The sequence below is a fragment of the Eubalaena glacialis genome, chromosome 19 (genome assembly GCF_028564815.1).
Source record: "Eubalaena glacialis isolate mEubGla1 chromosome 19, mEubGla1.1.hap2.+ XY, whole genome shotgun sequence".
NCBI lineage: Eukaryota > Metazoa > Chordata > Mammalia > Artiodactyla > Balaenidae > Eubalaena > Eubalaena glacialis.
The window spans coordinates 27,768,016-27,792,228 of NC_083734.1; the positions used below are offsets into that span (position 1 = coordinate 27,768,016).

The following is a 24,213-nucleotide window of genomic DNA, read 5'->3' on the forward strand; positions in this document are numbered from 1 at the left end:
AGAGAAGGATGGAAGGAAGGAAGGAAGGGAGGGAAGGAAAGGAAGGAAAGAAAGGCAGGAAGGAAGGGAGGAAGGAAGGAAAGGAAGGGAAGGAAGGAAAGGAAGGAAAGGAAGGAAGGAAGGAAGGAAGGAAGGAAGGGGCTTTTTGAGACTACTTATTTGCAGAATACTCTCAAGAGACCATGGATGTGCAGCGAATGGGGCTGCTTTTTTTTTTAAATTCCCAATGCCACGAGAAATGTTACTCCAAAAATCTCTGCAGTCTCTCCAGGCTGGTCCCTCTCTTGGCCTCTGCTGTGTCGCCGAGCATTGCGTTCTACCCTGCAGGACCCTGCACTTCCTAGCAAGCCTCACCCCACCGCGGCGTTTTAATGAGTGGTACCCGTGTCTCTTCCCAATGCTGCCTGCTCTCTACCAGAACACACCTTCCTAATTCTGTTTGTTCACTCTAAAGAAGGCGAGGGGTGGGGTTTACTAGGAGGTCACTTTGCCTTAGGAAAGGAAGAAATTAAGTTGAGGCCCTCAGTGGGCTGGGGAATCCGCTCTCCATCAGACAAGCGACCTTGGGAAAGGTCAGTGGCAGCCCCTGGTTTCTGGAACCCGGATACCAAGGCATGGTCACCTCTGAGAAGCACAATTAGTAACAGTGGCACGCCGAACTCTTGCATGGGGCGCCTCTTAAACACTCCAGAGATCCGTCCAATTCCTCGCAGAACAGTGAAAAACGAAAGTGCTCTCAGCAGGAGGGGGAAGCCAGGAGGCGATTATGAGCAATTAGTAAATCAATGATTCTCAGAGACACTGATTTAGGCCAGCAGTTCTTATTAGTGACCCTCGAGGAAAATGCAAGGACACACCGCTTCAAGGAGAGGGAGGAAAAATCGCCACAAGCCACCTTCAGTTTTCCCCTCAAAACACTTAAAATCCGTGCTCAGTCTTTATTTTTTTATTATTTTTTAAATTCATTTGTATTGGAGTACAGTTGATTCTCAATGTTGTTAGTTTCAGGTGTGCAGCAGTGAATCGGTTATGCCTATGCATATATCCACTCTTTTTTAGATTCTTTTCCCATATAGGTCATTACAGAGTATTGAGTAGCGTTCCCTGTGCCATACAATAGGTCCTTATTAATTATCTATTTTACATAGAATAGTGTGCGTATGTCAACCCCAATCTCACAATTTATCCCTCTCCGCCATCCTCCTTGGTAACCGTAAGTTTTCTACACCTGTGACTCTAGATTCCACATACGAGAGATATCATATGATATTTGTCTTTGCCTGACTTACTTCACTCAGTATGACAATCTCTAGGTCCATCCATGTCGCTGCAAATGACATTATTTCATTCTTATTTATGGTGCTCAGCCTTTACGGAAAAATCTATTTGTAAGTTATTTCCCTAAATGCCAAAAAACAAGTAAAACTACAGCCACCAGTTCTGTTGGTCCCCATGAAATTACTCTCCCCAAATCCTGGCAATGGGACAAGGAGTGAGGTGTCAGTCAAAAGAAAGAGAGAAAGAAAGAAAAAGAAGAGCAGAAAGAAGGGGGGAGGGGAAGAGAGAAGGAAGGAGAGAGAGAGAAAGCTACCCAGCGGGTGTGAACAGCAGGGCCCTTTCCTTGCCCTCACCAGGAAAGCGGGGGGAGAAAACCCATTGGGTCTCCACTCCCGCTGCGTCCATGGAGGATGCAAAGGTATCGATGCCTGGGACAAAAAGTATCCTTCAGTATTTTTTTTTTTTTAATATAACCCCTCAATCTTCCAAACACCTGTTCAGGATATCATATCGGCATGACAGAAAGTGCTAGGAGCCTTACTAACTGATAGGCAATCAGGAAAGAAAACATTTCTAAAAATATAATGATGCTTGCTGGGAAAACAGGGTTCCATTTATGCAGAAATCCTCAGGAATACCTCTTCGGGGTACCTGTAACTGTTTTTAAACGTTCAGTTCTATACCACAGAATTCAAAACAGCTACTAAGAATACAGCAGCTTCCCAGGCACAAATACAGGTCATCCACAAACGATTTTATTTGAAGGTTGCTAACAGCACACAGCTATGCATACTCTCCTCTGGGCCTCTCCTCCGCTGAAAAGTGTCGTGCCGCCCCCTCCCATTTATTGTGTGTGTGTGGCTTTTTTCTGATTTGCAAGCACCCAGAGAAGCGCTGAGGAATGGTGGGTCAATGCGAAAATGTAAAAATGCTAACTAGCCTCCTAAACAGAGCCCCGTCTATGCCATTGCAAACTTCTTTAATGGTTCATCTGTTTGGTTTCTGCCGGTTTGTTTATCTAGTTACTCCAAGCAGTTGGAAGAAGACAGCAAAAGAAAACAAAAACAAAGGCTTTCTTCCCAGGAGGGGAGAAAACGGGTATCCTTGAACCCAAAGAACTCCCCTCCCCTGCCTCCCCTTGCCTCCCTGAAAGTTAGCTGCTCCCTAACCTTGAAAACAGAGTATGTTCGAGCCGCTCCTGGCTCAACAATCAAGTTGAGGACTCCTTATCTTAAAAGGCGAGTCCCCGCTGAGGGATGCAAATCGTCTTTTAAAAGTTGGAAAGAAGAAACTTCTGAGAAACCGAAGCTACTCTGTGCACCGAAACCTTCCGTCCCTTCCTCCTACGAGGCTCCTAGAAAGGGGAGGGGTTAAGGGCAAAAACAAATCCAAAACCTGATCTCTGCTCAGCTCAGAGCCTCAATAAATTGTTACCAACTTGCCTCCCCAAATTCTCCACCTCTCTGCTCCCATTCCCACCAAGCAGCTGCCTCCCCCAGTGCGGGCAGGAGACGGCACCCTTAAGCCCTCCCCCCATGCTTCTCATCTCTATGGTGACCAGAAACACTCTTCACTCGGATAAACAGGAATCCCAAACTTAAAAACGTTCTTCTTCCCAATAACTGTCTTTGACCATATTTTAATTAAATGATTTCTTTAAAAATTGGGGTCAGGAGACTTCCCTGGTGGTCCAGTGGTTAAGACTCCACGCTTCCACTGCAGGCGGCACGGGTTTGACCCCTGGTCGGGGAACTAAGATCCCACATGCCGCGGCCACAAAAAAAAATTGGGGTCAGAGCGTTTTATGTGTGATTACAGTCAAACCACACCACCCCATCTCCTCCTTCACTTAAAAACATGTATATTTTCTGGATTTCAAAGCCAGCTGTGGCTGCACAGCTGCAGGCAACAAACTTGTTAAGAGAAAAAACACTTATACACACCTCTAAAATACATATCTAGAGCACGTAGGTTTATTTTTTGTTTGGAGTGAGAGACATGAGTGCGAGTTCTGGTCCAGCGGCTGAACTGAAACACCGTGGGGGTAGGGCTGGGGACAAGCACAGGCCTGGGCCTTAAGGACGCCTGAAACCAGGGCCACCTGGGAACCTCACAGCCAGGCGTCACCCGGACAACCCCTCGGGGTGGAGGGCCGGAGGGGCCTTCATTAAAGAGAAACAAGTCCACAAGGATGAAAAGAAACCAATACCCCAACACTGCTCAACTCTGCAGGCCCCTTTTTAGAATGAAAAAGGAAAATAAACCTTGGGCCGTGCTGATCCAGGGCATCAGAGCAATGGGCTTCCCCGCTGAGAGCCGCCCTGAACACACTTGAAATCGCCTAAAGTTGCCTATTTTTGTTGGCCTCACGCCCCTTTAAGAGTGTTTGTAAATACAGAGCGATAGATATTTCCTAACCGAAGGGTCTCCTGAGAAGGAACAGAGCCCCGCTGGGCACACTGTGAACGCCTCCCGAGTCCCCACCGACCTGCCACCTCAGCTGCGAGCCCCCAGGTTCCGGGAATGCACCCCTCCCCCCTACCAATGACCATGCTTCTGGGGCGGCCACGTGTGTCCTCCACCCTTTCACATCCTTCACCAACTCTGATGACTCTGGAGCCAAATGTTCTCTTCCCATTCGCTGCCTTTCCAGGGTCTGGATGGAGTTTTTTTTGTCACTGTTGTGTGTTGTCGTTTCGAGACTTTTTTGGTTTGGGGGATTTTGAAGAAGACCCTTCTCTGCTAGCCCTTCTTTATTTTGTATCTAAATACATGTTCACATGCTCTTTGAGTCGCTTAAGGCTTGGCATCCATCTCAAACACATCTATAATGGATCAGAAGGCAAAATCTGTTTCTCATTATCACAGACAAATCAAGCCCCCCTGAGCTGGAGAAAAAGATAGGAGCTCTGGTTAAGGGTCCGGGACACAAAATGACTTCTGGGTCCTCCTGCCCACAGAGGAAGCATTTCAGCCCCAGGGGCTGACATTACTGCCCGATGCCTCTGCTTATAAACTTCCCAGCCACCCACTCTGGAGAGTTTACAGGTGGGGACTCCACAGCTAGTGTTCTCTAGAAATCCTGGCGAGTTTGAAAGGGAAAGAAGGGGAGTAGGGAGAGGCCCAGGAGCTCCCTCTCCCCGCAAAAAGGCAAGCCCCGACATAGAGAACACAGCTGCGGGAAGATGAAAAACATTTTATTGTCTAAAGAGCAACAGAGGGTTGCCGGACATGGGCAATTTAAAATTAAATACAACTCCAGTCACAGCCGTTCGCAGTTAAAGGTGAGCACATTCTTTCGAAAGCAGAATCATCCCTGCCAGAAGGGCTGCCTTCCACTCAGGGACCCAGATGCCTCCTCAATTATTAAAGCTTTAATAGGTGGCCACCCAACTGCCCTGGATGGCAAAGCCTCTTCTACGACGTATTTTCTTAGGGAAAAAAAAAATGTTTTGCCCTCCCGCTCCGTCCACAGAGCATAAAGTAAACTCTTTAGGGAAGGTGAGTAGTATCTTGTCACTGAGGTAAAGGACTCGATTATAAAACCTTCAGAAGGATTCTCAAGGCACATCTACCTACTGTGACAGCGACTTGACGCAAAACCGAAAGACAGGCTAAAACATTTCCGCCTACACACCCCTTCCTACTCCCCTCCCACCTTTGCAGAACACAGAGGGGAGAGAGGAAGCAGGGAAGGGGGCGCCCTGAGACCTGGACACTCCTCTGACATGAAGCAGCATCCTTTCCTCCTGAAAGATGAGCCGGCCACACACGTGCTGCTTGATCACACCGGCGAGAATCGCGGATTGGAAGCCCGCACTAATTTTAGGATGGGATTCACTCTGCAGCCGGGGTGGGTGGCGGGGAGGCAGGCATTCTCCAGGCCTCTGCCTTGTCTCAGTGCAAAATGAACACCATGCAGGATGGCCCCTCGGAGGAGCAGCAAGGCTTGCAAAGAGAAACTTCCAGACTCCTGCTATCTGGGAATCCTTGGGAAACATGGGGCTGGCCTCCAGGCTGCTTTCCAGCCTCTCGAAGCCCTTTGTGAGCGTTTCCGTCTAAGCATTCCCTCCGACCGCAAGACCAAACACACCTCGTCTGAAACGAACCCCAGTGACCCCAAGCAAAGACACGAGACCCCAAGGTCACCAAGGAAGGGACACCAATGCAGCCTGCAACCAAGCCTCATCTCCCGGCTTTGATCTCAGAGGAAATAAAGCCAGAGCAGTCAGAGCAGGGACAAACTGCCAATGCTGATGTCCCCAGTCGGCCACTTCAACCTGGCTCCACGGAACATCCGAACTGAAGACACATTTCAGATTGAGTTTTATCTCCACCAGGCTCCTCCACCTCCGTCCCGGGCATCCTTTGTCTGCTCCTGGCCCTGATTTCTCCCCGAGTTACCCCACGGAGCAGGTCTGTTGCTGGGCAGCTCTGGCAGTTTTCAGTCAACCTGACTGCTTTACTCCAGAAGGTCCTTTTTACACAAAAGGCCTCACTGAGGCAGAAGGGCTCACCTTTGATTTGCTCACCTCTCACATGTAAAGATGGCTCGAGGCCTCTGCTGAGCACGGCTGCACTCGGGGGAATGCCTGAAATGCAGTCTGTTGGGAAACAAGGCTTTTTAAAGCGTTCTCTGGAAGGCGTGATCCTAGCTTGGGTTCTGCTGGAAGGGAGAGCTAAGTGGAAAGGGCTGCAGCAAAATCAGCCCAGGAGAACCCAGCTAGAGAGGGAGCAGCAACGCCGGTTTGCTGGGAGGCACTGGGAGAGGGAACCAGAGGCAAAGATACATGCCCTGAAACACCCTATGTGTTTTTGTAGCATTTATGATAATCGTCCTCCAATAATGGATGCTGTAATAAGTTGTTTAATGGATATGTCCCCTGCCAGATGCAAACGCAGGGACTGTACCCCACTCCCCAGCTTTGGTCTGACTCGGGGTCAGAGCTCCAGTCACTTGCTGTGTGGTGAGCCAATCAGTCTTTCACCCCATCCTCCTCTGCATGGTGAACTCCGGACCGTAAGGAACAATTTGCCCCGCCCCGCAAAAGCCAAGCTGCCTAACTGCTCCCACACTTCCTTTGACTTGGAGGATCTCTCCTCTCGAGATGCAGCTCCCAGAGGCCTCCTCTGATAGGCCTGCCCTGCCCTGCCCTCTCCTCCTCTGTGCCCCTCCTGTGCATGGTCCAGACAAGCACGGCCACTGTCCCCACCCTAGCACCCTGCCTGGTTTATACACCTGCCTCCCTCCAGCCTGGGAGCTGGGAGGGCAGGGCCAGTGCCTGAGTCTGAGTCTCTACAGGGCCCGACAGCACCCTAAGAGACTATGTTTGTCCAATACATGGCCTGGGCTGTGCTCATCTGCATAGACCCCCTTTTTCCCCTCCCACAAGATGCTTTCTGCCACACTCCCTCTTTCTATCCTCCCTTCAAGGGAATAACAGTAATAGTATACCCACACCTCCTAAGGCTTTTCCACCTACAACACCTAATCAGACCCGCCCCCGAAAAGGAAGTCAGGCTGCAGCGGGTGGGAGCCGGCTGGCCACATGATGCCACGTCCACCGCTCCTCAGGGCAGGTGGCCGAAGAGGGCTGGACCCGCCCCCACGTCAGACATTCCTCCTGCACACACCAGGCATGAGAAACAGGTGCTGATGCCTGTTTTTCACCAAGGGGGGAGGACTGTGGGAGAGGAAGCAATCAAAAGACAGACCCTTTGTCTGCCCAACACACTTAACATTCCGAAATCGCTAATGGCCTTTGACCAGCCCTGCCTCAGTCAAGCGAGGCCTCTGAATTCCAGAGAGTACCAGACGTGGGCTTCCAAAATCTAATGTGAGTCTCCACATCATTTGGCGATTGGCCCTCCTTTTCTCCCTCTTCCCTCCTGCTGCAGCTGAGATGTCACACACGGGGAGGATGCAGTCCGCACACCCGTGAAGCTGTCTGGCGCCCGGGAACACAGGTGGGCCCACCCCACAGCTTCCTCTGCCCTGCAGGGTACACAAGGCAGCCGGGGACCACACCCTGGGCAGTGGCGGATCACAGCCCGGGTATGTCGTCATCTAAGCTCCGGACCAGGCATCTCAGGCAGACGTCACCTCCTTGACCGCAAATCTCCCTCCGCAGGAGGCTCTGTCCAAATCAGAACGTCAATCTGTGCAGCGCGGATGTCTTCTGGAGGTGGCCACACCTTGGCGAATGTCTGGGGCACCTTCAGTCGGACCTCTGCAGAGTTGTTCACAGTAAAAGCAGCTCCCACTTATCAAAGTGCCAACCACGCCCCAGACACCATGCTGAGCTCTTTATGAACACTCTCAGGCAATCCTAGCAACAACCCTGTACTAGTCTTGCATTATCCCACTTTACAGATGGGGAAATTGAGGGCCAGCAAAGTTAAGTGAACTTCCCAAAGTCCCACAGCTAGGAAATTATTAGGCCAGAAAGAAAACTCTAAGACTGCCCGCCTCCTAAGCCTATTCTCTCAAACCCTAAGCGCAGCTGGTTCCCACCACATACTCCCCCGTCTTTCCTCAGTCTACAGATGAGGAAACGGAGGCACAGGGCTGCAAGGCAGCTAGCCCAAGGTCAAGTTCAGCTACTCAGCACCGACCTAAGAACGAGAAGCCAGGCCTCTCCCGCTGCTCCTGGAACATTCACGTCCGTGGTCAGCGGCCCTCCCTCCTGCCCACTCCACGCCTGGCAAAAGGAAAACCAACCCAAACCCACAGGCTAAAGAAGAAAGATCCCTCATGTGATCCAACCTGAAGCGAGCAGCTCACTTGCTGTCTAGGGCTCCTCTCCCCTAACTGGACAGTGGAGCTTGCTGGCTCTCTCTGTCCTTGTCCTTTCTGCCACCCTCCCCAAAAAGACTGAGTAAGCACTGGTAAGGCTTGGAAGCAAGAACCTAGAGCCTCAGCACAAAATGAAGCATCTGCCTGTGACCTGGCACTAACAGGGGCACTTGCCTCAGAGAAATTCAAGCATCACCCAATATGGAAACTAAGGAAATGAGTCGTGCCTCTTTGAGGACCTTCCCTTACAGAGAAGGAAACTGAGGCAAAGAGCAGTGGCGGCAAACCGGTCACGGCCCCACGATGCTGGGGACAGAGAGAGGGCAGACAGAGGCAGAACTTCCTCCGGACCCAGACGCACAGCTCTCGTCATGTTCCTCCCTGAAGGCCCAGGAGAATCTGTTGCATTTCTTTAAGAGACAGGCCCTCATCCCTTTCTCTCTCTCTCTCTCTTTATTCCCTTGGCTTTTAAACACAGAAACTTTCAGCAAAAGCAGGCACGTGCAAAAAGAAGCCACCTTTGTCACGACATGAAGCTCCTTCATCAAGCCACTGAGGTCTAAACTGGCTCCTAATTAATATTAACCCTCCAAATCAGAGTCATGCTCAGAAAACCTTGGATGAAGAGACACAGGGTGGGAAAGGAGTCTCCAATTTTCTTCTTACTTCATCTGGAAAATTAAGAGCACCGCTGATTTGAACAAGAAATCATCAAGGAAAGCAATCACAACTCCACACGGCCCGTAGCGCGATGGACTTGGATGTATATAACCTGCCACTCTCATGCCCTGAAATTAAAATGACTGTGGCAAGAATAGCAATGATGGCCTGGGTTTGTCCCTCCTCCTTCATCCTTAGCAAACATAAAAACCCCAACGGAAGAGTCTGGAGGAGATCAGGCTAGAGATCTTCCTTATAGCTGTCACAATAAACCAGCAGAAAACTGGTCGAAGACTCCACACCTCAGTCCACCAGAGGCAGGCGTCCCCCAAGGCTCTTTACCTACAGGATAATGACGGGTGCAGTGAACACAGAGCACTGGAGGGGGAGGGGTGTCTGGAGACCCTCCACTCCAGACCCAACATTTATTTGCTGTTTCTGCATTAATTACAATAAACTGCTTCATAGCCTAGCGATCACTTAATGGAGCAGCAAATATGGCTTTTTCCCTATAATTAGTCAATGTAATCTACTACTAGTTCCCTCCTCCAGGCCACCCCTTTCCATCCTCTACATGCTAACACTCACACACATCCCATTCCCCCAGCCCAGGATCCACTTAAAATCATAATCTTGCTCTCCGTTTCCAGCAACACCTGGCCGGTGGATTCCTCCTGACAGATATGAAGTGGAGGGGACGAATTTGGAAATGAGCAAAGAGATGAGGACAGGCAAACTGCAGATGCCCTAAGATGTTGGGGGCTCTCCCATCCCCCACAGAAGATTTGAGGGTCAGGGACCCAGCAGGTGATAGCTGGGACCCGTGGGCATTTCCTGGAGCACTGCCAAACAGGCTCCCACTCACAAGACTGAACCCACGGGCTCGTGGATCAAAACCTAATATTTCAAGTCCCCAAATAAAAGTTCCGTGAAAAGGTCACACCCCCCCCATCCCAAGGTTCTCCCTCCCTCCCAACTGTCTTCATTCACAGCTGGGAGCCCATCTTTCCCTGAAGTTATTCCTTCCTTCTAAGCATCCCCCAAACCTCTTCAACCACCCAGCCAGTGCGTCTAGGGACCACCGGGGGTCAAAGGAACAAGCCCACCTTCAAAGACTTGCCGATACCATCTAAGGTTCCTGACAAAATAAAAGTACTGCCTTACGCTTGAAAATTTGGGTAGATTGAGGCTACCAACATCCCTTTCTTAAGATCTGCTTCTCTCCACTCAGCGTGCTAAGGACTTATCAGCTGACTTTTATTCTCATCTCCAGTAAGAACAGAACACTTTGCATCTCCCTCAGTTTCAAGATACAAAAGAAAAAAAAAAAATTCCCTGGTCACGGGGAAGAAATTAACATGTTCTGAGGGTCAACCATACACCAGGTGCCTTATCTACAGTGTCTCATTTCAGACCCACAACTCTATCATCCAGTTTTTTAGGTGTAGAATTGAAGCTCAGAAAAGTGTGGACATCTTTCTAAGGTCACAGAGTTAGTGCAGCGAGATTCAGACTAGGTCCCTGTGAGCCCAAAGGCCGTGCTCCTATCAAAGCACAAGCCTCGTGTGTTACAGCACACGCGCTTGTCCGGATCCAAATCACATGCAATTCCACTCAAGTCGTATACATTCATATACGAACACAATCCACGTGTGTGTGTATATTTGCTCTTTTGTAGTTCTCGAATATTACATTTAAAAAAATAGTAAGGCAGAAGACTGCTGCCCTTAAAACAATTCTCCAACTACCAAGGCAGTCATTTTGCCAAACCTGCCATAGGACATCACCCTTCCTGACAACACGGTAACTCACATGTCATAGCGCTGTGTGCCAGACACTGTCCTTAACACTTTAAATGTTAAGTCATGTAATCCTCACAACAACCCCACGAAGGCAACACTATCTCCATTTTACAGATGACAAAACTAAGGCACAGAATATTTAGATAACTTGCTCAAGGTCACATAGCTGCTAAGTGGCAGAGCAAGCATTCAAACTCAGCCTAGTTCCAGAGCCCATGCTCTTAAACATTAAGCCATACCACCTCAATAGAAAGGAAAAAAATAACAAAGTCAGTGATTCAAGGCAGGGTGGGGGATGGAGTGAGATCAGGCCTACATTTGGAGCTTTTTTCCCCCATATTTTCAGCCCCAAACCTGTATGACTCCAACTCATTCCCAAGCCGGTCTCACGATTTCTCTAACATGAATAATTGTTCTATTCAAGCTCTCCTGTCAGTATCTAAGACAAGAGCCCAGAGGGTCTGAGAAGCTGGTCTCTAGGGAGCTTTTAAACCCCCGGCACAGGGGGAGATGTTTGAGGATGTTTAAGCTCAAACCCCCAAAGCACTTCCCAACACTTGGGGGGTTTTGTCTATATAGCCCTGAAAAATGGTCATTTCCCATAAGCACAATCAGTCCTTCTCCGGGGATGCCCGGGGGGTCTGATCATTCTCACTCCATCATCTCTTACAGCTTGGGGAAGAACTCAGGTGACTGTTTCCACGGTACCTTCTGCTTAATCCACTGGGGTCATGCTGAAGAGGGGCAGCGAGGAGAACTAACGCTGTGAATGCACAGGCTCTGAGCAAACAGGATGATGTGGCGATAAAGGCAATCACAACATGCTAACATGGCAGCGAGCCAAACGCGAGCTGCCCGGGCAGGACTTGTGCTCAAAAGCACTTTAATAGAATTCTTTCAGCAAGTGCAGCAGAAAAATTCATAATGAGGTTCCCCCTCCCCACTGTGTCAGTCAGGTTCTACAGTTGTGTGGATCCAGTGAAAAATCACTTTTAACAAGGATATGGGACACGTACGGACGTTAACCTGAACATCGTGTACTGCAGGGACAAACAATGATCAAATCTGTGGATTTTTATTTTCAAAGTGATTTAAGTAAGGCATTCTGCCATAATCAGCTTTACTACCCCTATTAGCACAGGAAAACAAGTTCTGAACCTGGCTCCCTAGTGAAAAACGCAAAATTTGTATAATTAAAATTATACTTGTGAAATTCAAACACACTTTAATTTCCTAAGGGTCCCCTAATCAAGTCAGAAGTTCTTACTAAAACCAATTATCTGCTTTGAAAACAGAAGAGGAAACAGATACATGTAGCAGTCTTGTGGAGATTCACAGCCCAATCTTTTCCTAGGTTCAAGCATCCTAATTTGATCCTTTTTCCCCAGGTGAAAGAGACAATGAACCTACTGGCTGGCTTTTATTAAGTGTTATGTGTGTAAGTTTAACCATTTTTGTTTGCCTTTAGCTACAAAAGTGACACATTCAAGAGATATTCCAGAGGGAACTGAGTTGAAAGGAAAAAAAACAAAAACAGGCATGTGCCAATAAATACACACTGTATTTCCACCCACCCACCCCACTCCAGGTCCCATGTAGATTTTTTTTCTTAAAGATCTCACAGCAGATTTTCAAACACTTGCCCATTACTCTTTAGAAGGCTCATGTCAACACCAGGATGAGGAATCAGATAGAGATTCCAGCCTCATTTCTGAAAGTGCCTGACAACCTGGCCAGATACGCCCTCCCAAGGTCCTATCCAGTAAGGCAGCAAGACCCAGGCTCCTCACCTCCTTACCAGGTAATCTACCTGAAATGTTGCAGCTTTTCTGGAGTAACTGGAAATTCTTGCACAAGAGCAACATGGAAATACTCTCTAAGGCGCTAAAATATTTAAGAAGCAGTTGTTGCAATGTTCCATCTATACCATCAATATGAAATGTTATCAGACTAGGGCTTTAAAAAAAAAAGCCATTGGCCAACAGGCCTTCTCTTCCTGCCTCCCTGGAATCCATCTCAGAGATGAGGATATTGACTTTTCACACTCTTGGCCCTGGTGCTCCAAGGCGGCCTCACCAGCCACCCACCCAGGCCCCAGCAGATGCTCAGAAGGTAAAACAAAATGCCTCCCGGTTGAAAACTTGACTCTTCAGTAAGTGGGAATACAGCCCTCGCTACACATGGCCTCTCGAGGGTGGAGAATACTGCAGCCACCTGAGCAGGATTTGGTGTTACAACTTTCATTGGAAGATAGGAAACTCGAGTGCGTCGTGCACACACACACACACGTGTGCAGAAGGAGACACGCTCAGCAGAGGGCAAGTCCTGGGAACCGCTCTACCTCGCTGGACAGTTGCCCCCCTCCCACCGGAGCCGTCACCTCATTAATGTCACTCAGCATCACATTTTGCTACACTAGGTCTTTCTGCACTCTGTTCCTGCAGGCAGCCCGAAGCCAGCTGCCATTGTAAACTTCTGCTCCTTGGGAAACTATCAAAAGCTTGAATTGGAGAAAAGAAAAAAAAAAACTTTCCGAGGGCCTCTCTGCTCACACTTTCCCCTCCTCCAGTTTCTTCTCTTTGGTGCTTTATTCAAAATCACTACACACACAAACCATACTCTGAAAGTCACTTACAACAGGCCGGCTTTAAAAAGAAATAAAAAAGCTAGCGATTGCAGGGGCCTATCTATTTGCAATTGCCCAAAGAGAATAATTCATTTCGGTGGAGGATACAGATGAAGCCCTGAATACATTCCCACACCGTTTTCTGCCATTCAAAACAATAAAAATGTAAAAACCCAGACGAAAGAAGGCCCGGGGTGGCATGAACAGACTCTCTTGACCCCCAAGGAATTTATTCTCCTGGATCTTCTAAAGCACTCTGTCCCCAGAATGCATCATCAAGACCATTTTATTAGATTTTTCTAAACCCTTGAAATTGTCACATAATTGAAACAGAAACAGCAATTTAGAGCTCTGAATGGATTTCTTAAAAAGAAGACTCTGGGCTGGCCCAATATCCCCTCCTTGGCCGCTGTTGTCCCTAACCTAAATTTAAGGCCCTTGCGTACAAAACCCTATTTATCTTTTAAATCCTCCCCTGCCATAAAAGTTACATGTTCCCCTAATGCCTTAGATTTCAGGACATTTGGGTGAAACTCATCCCAGACAACCGGCTAAAAAAAGAATCCATTAGCATTAACTTGCCTGTCACAGCCAGTGACAAATAAATGAATGTGATGCTTTCAGATCAGTCATTGGTGGAACTACCCCCAGGCAGATAAAGACCAGGACTGGGAGACAGAAAGCTCACAGGGACACCTCTCACACAGCGGTGTCTCGGCTGTCCCCCGGCTGCTCCCCAGGACTCCACTCTCAGAAGCAGCAAAAACAGGCATCAGATGCAGAAAAGGAAATGCATTCCCAATGCCCATGGAGCATCCCCAAGATAAAGGATGCTCCCTTCGAGAGCCAGGACCCCAGGAGGAGACCGAGCCACTGACATAGAATTTCCCAAATCTCAACGTGCTGTTCTATCCATCACCCCTAGAAAGGGCCAACAGTACCAATCAACCCATGAGCTACTAGGTAAGGGCCTGTTACAATCTGGGCAGTGCCGTCTCTGGGGACGGTAACAGATGACTACACTGGACCCTCTATGTGCAGATATCACCCTAGGCCCTTCATATGTGTTAACCTACTTAATTCCCTGAACAATTCTAGGATGTAGGAAATACTAAAATCCTCATTTTACAGATGAAGAAACGCAGGCACAAAACCATTAAGTGATTCGTCTAAAACTCCGTAGCTAGTAAGTGGCATTTAACTGTGCTAAACAGGTTCTTAAAAAGTAGGCAATAGAAACTAACTTGAAACTTCCTGACCAGAGGAGAACAAATGCTACCGCTCAGCCTGAGCATTTTATAATAGTCAGGCAAAGCGCAAGCACCTAAAATCTACCCACTCGTGTTGCATGCAGTGGGGTTGAGTGGTTAAGAGGGCAAAGGGACTTGGGATTCAGACAGACTTCAGACCAAAGGCCAACCCTGACCCTTACTAGTTCTGTGGCCCTAGGAAAGCTTCTTATTCCCCTCGGACTCAGTTTCCCCATCTGTCAAATGGAGAGAATACCAACTATTGCCAAGGACTGTTGTAAGGACTAAATTAAAGATTAAGCAGATAGAGGCTCATATGGTTCCTTGCACATATACTGAAACACAATATGTGGCAGTCATTATTCTGAGTTTAAGACTTTTCTTTTTGATTATTCAAATAAAATAAAGAAGTCCCCTCTCTAAGAATAACTTCCCAGAGAGCTGGGAGCTTGATGCTATCTACCCTTGAAGGAGAGGGTGAAAAGGGACACCTTGTTGTATTTGGGAGCCAAATACTGTCCCAACTGGACCAACCATCCTCCGCTGCTACGACAATGTACTACGGGGGGCTCGGGCCCAAGACCCCACCGGCTCACACCTCTCACACCGCACGGAAGGCAGAGGTCATGATTCCAAAACCTCACGTCCCGCACACTAGGCAGCCACTCACCCAAGGTGACCCCAAGCAGACACTACCTATGAAATCACAGGTCAGGATGCTCTGAGCCACAGAGCAGCCGTTGGTGTCATACAACCTGTGATTTCCAAACCTCAATGTCTACACACAGTAAGGTCAAGATCACAAGTACAAACCTCTGGAATTCTATCTATATCATGGTCCCTTGTTAAGGAGGCAAAAAGGAGAGGAGGGGAGAAGGCGGAAACAAGAGAATGACAGAGCTCTCTGTAGCTGCCACACACCCCACAGATCAGGGGTGGTATCTGCCCAGAACATCACTCCTGAGAAAGGGTCGAAAGAACGCAGTATGAATTACGCTTAAGGCACAAGTCCAGGGCGGGAAGTTCTCCATGAAACAGCACAGCCACAGTCCTATCAGGGACCCAGCTTCTACATTGGTCCAAAAGAGCTCAGCACGTGGTACGGAGCAGCTCCATGGTCCTGCACACACACAACAGGTTCCCCAGTGCCTGCCCAACAAAGCACAGCCGCATCTGCTTGGCCTGGCATTCAAGGCCTTCCACGAGCCGGCCCAGCCTGCCAACGAGGCCCCATCCTAGGGCACCCGGCAGCACACACCCTTTCCTGCAGCTGCACGTCCTGACCTCCTGACCTCCTGACCTCCTGGGCCCCAGTAGGAAGAACTGCATTCCTGCCATTCTTCCTTCCTACCTGTTCTTCAGAATCTGGGGCAAAAACCACCTCCCTCAAGGGGCTAGCTTCACTCCTCCTTCTTCCAAATGCTGTTCCGACCTCTCTTACCGTGCTTATTGAATCCTCTCCTGTAGCACGGGCAGCACCCCGTCCTTCCAACCTAGAGGTAAGACCCCTGAAGACAAGCGCTGTGTCTCCTTTGTCATCCTGCATTCACTCTATCTAAATGGAGGTCACAGTGTGCAAAAGAGCACGACTAAAAGCTGAGGGTTATTTTTTAATTAGTAAAATATGCTTGTGCCTTTATTGCCCAGTAGAGGCAATAAGGCATGAACCTAAGGAACTATAAAACCCAGAACAAAGCACCTAACACAGAGATTGGTCCCTGGTGCTGGGCAGAGACTGGGAAATAATTACTGAACACTGAATGTGGCATCTGAATGTATTAAAGACATGGCCAGTGCCCACCCCCATCACTCTTACCCTGCTGAGGTTCTCACACCGGCCGGTGTGTTGTATACTTTGCTCACCGCTTCTTTGCCCCACCAGAGTGAAAGCCCCACGAGGGCAGGGCCTTTGTCTTATTCTCCACACCATCCCCAGAACCATACACAAGTGTCTGGCACATGGCAGGTGCTCAGTAACGTTTGGTGAATAAACGAATGAATGAGTGCCCGGCACAATGCCTAATGGAGGTATCGATACGGTTTTTGCTAATTTATTATTGTTGGAAGGGCCATAACCAAAGAAAAGGTAAAGTGCTGTGAAAATCCAGAGAAAGAAGTATTACGTCCAAGAAGAAGCAGGGACAGCTTCGTGGAAAAGGTTAACGACTAACTCGGGCTTTGAAAGAGGGGTCTCTTTTGTACAGTAGAGAGAAGGAAGGGCAGTGCAGATGGGGACCCACAAAAGGGCAGCTCTTCAGAGAAGGCAGAACACTCAGGTTCTAAGCAGCAAAAGGTTAGAGGAGTTGGGGAATAGGCTGGAAGAAGACCCCCATACAGATCTTGAAGGACCTTGCCTCCCAGGCTAAGTTTAAAGTTTGTTCGGTGGGCATTGGGAAGCCAAGGAGGGTTTCCTAAATCCCCCCGAAAGTGGGTGCACACACAGACAGTCAGCAAGTACAAACAATGAAAGGAGCTCTTAGTAAATGAACACACCAGATCAAACAAGAGGGCAGAAATGAGGAGCCCCATCTCTGTTTTGTGTTCTCGGGGCTCTTGGCTGAAGAACGTTCGGGGTTTAAAAATACAGAATAGGACAAAAAGAATGGATGCAGCCTCAAGAGGCACCCAGGAGGGTCGGCTGATTCCTCAGAGCATTCCTCCTTCTCCTTTCCCGGAGGGGCACAGGCGTCTCACCTGTCCGCCAGAAACATCTGACATAGAACACAGGCCCTCCAGCATCCGCGTGGACTGACCTTAACACTGAAACAAAAGCACATGAGGAGAGGCAAAAATCCAGGGAAAGGACATTTGTAGGACAAGGTGCCCTCCCCCCTGAGCTGACACCTGCTGCTACCAGGAACGAAGGAAGAAGCCACGCTCCCCGAAAAGAAAGAAGCTAAGCCACTAATCCCCCGAGGCCCTCGCTGCCGCAGACGAGGGCTGCAGACACCCCACCACATCCCTGCTGGGGACAGAAACCCACCGGCAGGTCGGTTAACTGTGGCTGCCCAGATGACAGCTGCACATCACCCAGGATCTGCAAGACACTAGGAGGACCCGACCCGCAGCAGCAGGGGAGGCCAGATGTCGAAAACTCACCCCTCGCCCTTGAGAAGCTGCCAAGAAACTGCTCCCCCGGAACAGGACATGGGTGCGTGAAACACCCAGCCTGCACTGAACCCATCTGGAGAGCCTTCTAGGGGGCAGGAAAACCCGGCTTCTAGCTCAGCCTTGCCACAACTTAGCTATGTGGCCTGTGGCAATCAACATAAATCCCCTGAGTGTCAACTGCCTCCCCTGTGAAAAAGGCAGGCTGGATTCCACGCACTCATTGAACAAACAGTTACCAAATGCCAACCATCAGCAGCCCCCTGCCGTCAGGGGGCTTACATTCCAATGAAGAATTTTCTTAGGGCATTGGCACCATCGTAATGTTTTTTATTCTACAAAAATAAGTCTATAATAATAGTATCAGCAGACCTTTGCCGGGTGCTACTTGGTGCCAGGCTGCCGGCAAAGACTTCTGCATTCCTCTTGAAAACAGCTCCAAGGGCTTCCCTGGTGGTCCAGTGGCTAAGACTCTGCACTCCCAATGCAGGGGGCCCGGGTTCGATCCCTGGTCAGGGAACTAGATCCCACATGCATGCCACAACTAAGAAGCCCATCTGCCGCAACTAAACATGCTGCAACGATGATCCCGCGTGCCGCAGTTGAGACCCAGCACAGCCTAATTAAATAAATATTTTTGAAAAAAGAAAACAGCTCCATGTGGGGTGCTCCAGGATCCCAGTTTTAAAGGGGAGGAAACTGAGGCTTGGCGGGCCCGAGGTGATTTGCCCAGGGTCACCCAGCTGTGACCAAAGGCAACTGGAGATAGGTTGAACAAATGAGATCCCTCTTGATCAACAGATAAGGTTCTGGCCTCGAAAACTGAAGGAGGAAAATGGTAATCAGGGGAGTGGGGAATGCTTTACTATACATGAGGATAATTAGGGCAGATGGTGAGTTACGCCCAGACTCACTCTTGCCCCAAGATGCTAGGCTGTCTCTTGGTTTCTCCATACAAGAAAAAGAACCCAAAAGCTTGAGAGAAATTCTTCCAGGTAGCCAACACTTCTGCCCAAAAAGACCGACAAAAGGATATGACATGATTGATCCCAATCATCCCCGTTTCTCCAACGGCTTCAAATTAAGTCATCTTTTTAGAGTAGCATGACCACTTTAATCTTTAAAGATAGAGGGGAGGGAAACTCTTACATATTTTACCAAATGAAGTCATCATCCAGAGAAATAGAAAGATACAGAACAGACCTATCTTCTTCTGATCAAAATGTACTTCACTAATTAACGGCCACTAGTCTCCAAAGAGTTCCCCTCGACTAGTTAATAATGCCCATTATACTTCACTTGAGATGTTAACATTTCTATCGCAAAGAGGGAGAGATGAACTGCAGGATTCAAAACCCTTCCTTGGGTTGCTCATTAAAATTCTCGTCAAAACAGATTTTTATTTATGTGATACATTAAAGAATATTATGACAGTCCTAATACGAAATCTGTTCTTCGCTGCCGTGGATTTTCTTTTGTATCCAGTTACAGTTTCTTTCCACCAGTCTTGTTTTAACACCTCCACGGAATATTTCTCTGGCAAGTGTTAGCACGGAGGGACGGCCAGAGAGCAGAGAAATGAGTCTTAACTGAGAGACACGCTGACGCATCACTGACAAGTTCTACACCCAGTCCCCGAGGAGGGGCACGGCTCACCTTGCCACTGAGACCCTAACGCAAACGCACACAAGTTTTACTGGAGACAAACAATAAATAAATAAGGCTTGAGTTAACGTTCTACTCTCCTGCCAGCTGGGTCTTGGCCTCCAACACTCCCTTCAGTCTGAAATCCCCCTGGTCGGACTCAAATTCTACTGGAAAATAACCATTGACAAGGAAGACGCTCTCTCCACACCCTGCCCCAGTTCCCAACCACCACGCCCCGCCCTCAAGCCCAGAACCCTCTGAAAGATGCCCCGAGGGCTCGGATGGAGAGACACACCAGTGTCACACAATGGTATGACATCACAGGGGTTGGGCGAATCACCCAACCATGGAACATCGAGGTCCGGAGGTGCCGGCAGCGGTTCTACTCCTCACAGCCTGGTGACCACTCAGAGCTGCCGCCTCCTCCGTACCCCTCGGGGCCCCCACAGGACAAATGCCGGGAGAGGGCCCAGTTCTGGGGCCACGGTACACCACTTCTCAACCCAGCTGCGCCTTGGTTTCCTCATCCAGAAAATGGAGATAATAGTAGCACCCACCTCACAGGGCAGAGGTGAAGACTGAGGGGGTGAAAACACATCATGTCCCTACCACAGTGCCTGGCACATAAACTCAATGAACGTCGTCATTATTACTAGACCTCTCACAGGATTAGCGTGAGGGCCTCACGAAAATAACAAGAAAAACATTAGGTAACTAAACCAGAATGGAAAAGAATACGAAAAAGAATACATATATATGTACACACATACACATATACAACTGAATCACTTTGTTGTACACCAGAAACTAACGCAGCACTGTAAATCAACCGTACGTCAATAAAAGAAATTAAAAAAACTAAAACAGCAGATCCCACATATGGTATTACCATACGCTAGCTCTTTTTTTTAGGCACTTTACCTTTCTTAATTTATTTACGTCTCACCAAAACTCAATGAGATAGGGAAACTGAGATTTGAGGAAGTTAAATGACTTGCCCAAATTCACAGTTAACAAGTGGCACAGTTCGGATCCAAACACAGGCTGTTAAGCTTGAAAACAACAACAACGGTGATTAAACCAACAATAATGATGCTGGTGAGGATGAGGATGATAAGTCTCAAGGCCCTCACCCTGTGCCAGGCTCTTTTACTCTTCACAACCCCCTTCTGAGGGCGTTACTGTCATCACTCCCATTTTACAGATGAGCAAACTGAGAGTAGATGATTTCTCAGTGTTGCAGGACCTGGGATTCAGATGGAGATAGTGGATAGGTAAGTTCCTTGTAAAGTAACGTGTGTCATAAAAAGTAAAGTATTGTTATGAAATTCCTAGAATTCCATGGAAAGATGTCCTTCCCCAACTGGTTTAATGTTAGCTCACATCCAAAAGTCTGATAATTCACCTAAGCCAACCCAGACTCCTGGGTTGGGGCGGCGGGGGGGGCACACTTTGACAAGTTTGAGAAATATTGTCTCGTTTTTAAGTTCAATGCATCAGTGAAAAACCAAATGCCAGAGTATATTAAAATAAAATATTGTCCTCCTGGTTTTAAAAAAAATGGGGGTTGGGGAGGAGCAGCAAGGGAGAGGAGAAAACAGGTCAAACCCATGGTTTGACCAAGTCAGGGATTTTTCCAGTTTCCCTCTAGGGTAATCTGATCCGAGTTCCCGGTGATCAAATGACTAACCTGGAAATATGAAGATTCACATTTATGGAAGAAACAGCAATTCTTCCAAACTGAGGAAACACTGCTTATTCTGGAAGCCTTCTGAAATGTCAAGGATCACACACAGTTTGGAAAGCAACCTTTAAACACTTAATACGGTCCCAAAGTTTGTGCTCAGTACAGAAATAATCTAACCTCTTTGGTTCATTAATTCCTATTATTTGCTTAAACTTTAGGGAAAAAAATGCCTAAAGAAAATATTTCACTATTTTTGTTTAGAGATTTGTGTTTCCTTCGAAAGAGGGAAGGGGAAGGGGAAGGGAGGGGAAGGGAAAGGAAGGGAAGGGAAGGGAAGACATGGAAGAAAGAGGGGGGAGAGAGAGAGGGAAGGGAGGGAGGAAGAGAGGGAAAGAGGAAGGGAAGGAGGGAGGGAAGGAGGAAAGAAGGAAGGAGGGAATCGCATGGTAGGCTCCAACCTGAAATTCTCAAAATACCATCCACAACAGCCAACTATTTCTTCATTAATGTACAAAACCATTCCTTCCTTTGCACAGCTAAAAGGTTTCACTTCTGGCAGACCATGCTTAAAGAAATAAACTGAATTTGCTAAAACCACAGCACTATCCCTTTATGACCTACAGTCAGACGCTTCACCTTTTCCCCTTTCCCTTAAAAGAGTGCCAAGACCACAAGATGCGGAAAAAGTATTTCTTCCGATATTACCCGGGGAAGAAAAAAGTATAATTAAAAAGTGAAAATTTAGTGTGGAAGCCATAGGCCCTTTAAATTTCACCTTAAGCTTTATGCAGCTGTGATATTGTGGCCACACCTGGCAAGCTCAGTGAAAATTATGTTAACTACACACTTGGGAAAAGGTGAAGGCCTATCTCAAGCCTTTCAGCAAGCCTTGTAGTACCACTCCTACAAAGGGACAACGTTTCCAGCACTTCTCCGCCCAGGCACCAGCACCTGCACCAAAGGGTAGCACTGCTAGCTTCAAGTGTGCCCAGATTTACCCAACCTACCTGAAACCAATACATCCAACCACTTCCTCTGTCAGATTGAGGGCTTCATGGGTCTACAAAGTTGTTTTTCCAAGAAAGGACAAGCTGTTTACTTAAATTCTACTCCTCTCCATAAACTCTAAGTTGTAAGACCTCAGAAGAGTACCCTCCAACAAAGAGTCACGAGGAAATGTCCAACTTTTCCTGATATGATCTCAGCGATGCTTAAAAAATAAATAGAACACTTGCATAAATATTGCAACAGATGGAGCTATGTCCTCCCAGGAAGGATCGGGCTTGCCCCTGCCCCCAGCTGGATGCTCAGAACCCACCTGGGGACGGCTGACTTGCAGACGCACGGTTATTTCATAGAGCGCGCCTGCCCTGGCCTCTCCACAGCCACGTGCTGATACCCTGAAGAAACGGTGTGCACCAGGTTTCAACGCTTCCTTGCCAGTGCTCTGTTGGAAACTTGAAATCCTTGGCAACCACCTCGGAGGGCTAAAATCCTATTACTGATTCTCCTACTTACCTTGGGTTGTGCTCGACGAGGAAATGCAACTTTGGGGTCAATCTGGGGAAAAAATGCAAAAGCAGGAGTCAGCTGCATGACTTTGAGGGGAGAAAAACAATTCTGACTAATCACCTAGTTATTAATCACTCATTTCTCAGGCTTTTAACCCAGCTTTTAGTAACTTCTCAGGCAACTTAAAAGCTTCCTTAAAGTTTGATCTAAATTGCAATGGTCTCTCCCAAAATGTAACAAACACAGCGAGCCTTTCTGAAACATCCCACCATGAATTTCAATGTGTAATGCTGTAATACACCAGCTCTCATGTGTTCTTATTTAGGCAAGGGCTTCGCTTGCATTAGGGCTTCATGCATCTAATTTGCATCTCTTCTGGGAGAAAAGATGAGAACATCATCACTGAAAAAAAATCATAACCTGAAATTTACATGGAAGACCCTTCCAGCAGCACGTAACTGGATGGTAGTTCTTCTCGTCAATGATAACTAAATAACACAGGTGGGGAAGGGGATTCCAAAAATTTTTTAAGTCAACAACGTCCAAAAAACTCCCCATCAACATGCAACACCATGCTCTGCTTGAATTAATTCACTCATCTTGGCAAAAGTAAAATTACCTAAGATGAATCAAAAGGATAGTTCGTTCTGTAGTTATACCTCAAAAGAAAGCAGGTGTCAAAAACTACAGAGTCTGAGTGGGTTCTTAAAAATAATAATAATGAATAAAAATAAATGGAAACATCAGAGATAAATGCACCTGGATTTTCAAAATCACAGGGGGTAAAAATCTATGAGCAACCTAAACCCATATTAGAAAAGTAAGGCCGTTATGGGGAGAGGATAAAAAAAAAAAAAAAAGTACTGAAAAAAAGCAGTCAGAATCTAGTGCAATATTTAGGATACTCCCCCTACCCCAACCCCAGTCTGAATGGAAAAACAACCAGTACACCAGATCAGACATCTGCAGATCTGAATCAGGGACTGGCTTTAAAACTCTGAACAATTCCCACAGAAGCATTTGAGTCTAATAGGCTGATTTGAGGGGGGAAAAGTTGTTGGACAGAAAATATGGGTAAGGAAAGAATGAAAAAATATTCCCATTGTTAGTTTTCATTAGATTTCTAAATGTCACAAATCTCTGGGTAAAATTCAACACGGAGCGTGGCATGAATACAGCTACAAGTTATTTATTTATCCGCTTTGGCTTTCATATTAAAATTTTCCCCTTTTAAAATGTAAATCTCAACCTTGTTTTCAGTTCTGCCATGGGGGGCGGAGGCGGGGAGAGTGATGCTTTGGGAAAAAGCACAGAGGAGGGGGAAAGTCACACCAGAGCTAATTCTGTTCCCAGACTTAACAGCCCCTAGGACCTAACCAGTAAGACATATTCACCACTTTTATTAAGGTAGTTTAAAGACCTCATAAAAGTCTGCAGCATGTTTTCCACCTTTAAACATCACCTGAGAAATGAGAGATTACTTTGCAAAAACTAAAACAGACAAAAACCTCTTATCTAGGAAACTACCCTTTCATGGAGATTAACATTACCACAGCTACAGGTATATTCAGCACTGACTAGGAGCTGTCGACAGGAGAAATACAACAGGTGTGGATTTTCCATTCTGTTGACCAAACGTAAGACAGATATGTCTTTTCATAAACACTCTCCCAAAGTTTTTTTTTTTTTTTAGCTGATCAGCACACAACTGCAATAATAAGTCACCTTGTTTGTGGGGCAAAAGCTGAGGAACATGTCAGAGGTGAGGGAAAGGCCAGGAGCCAGAGGACAGTAGGGAGAAGTAAAGAAAGCAGAGCGCTAAAAAATTATATATATCTAAAGTTACA

At 47.5% G+C, this 24,213-nt stretch overlaps 1 protein-coding gene across 4 annotated transcripts in view; it reads right to left on the reverse strand.

The window, feature by feature from the left end:
• Positions 1-24,213, reverse strand: part of MSI2 (musashi RNA binding protein 2) — a 386,854-nt gene that overhangs the window by 358,987 nt on the left and 3,654 nt on the right. For all 4 annotated transcript variants that reach the window (XM_061176841.1, XM_061176843.1, XM_061176842.1 and 1 more), the window contains exon 5: positions 22,373-22,414. In XM_061176841.1, the coding sequence (XP_061032824.1) occupies positions 22,373-22,414 (42 nt within the window). The remainder of the gene's footprint in view (positions 1-22,372; positions 22,415-24,213) is intronic.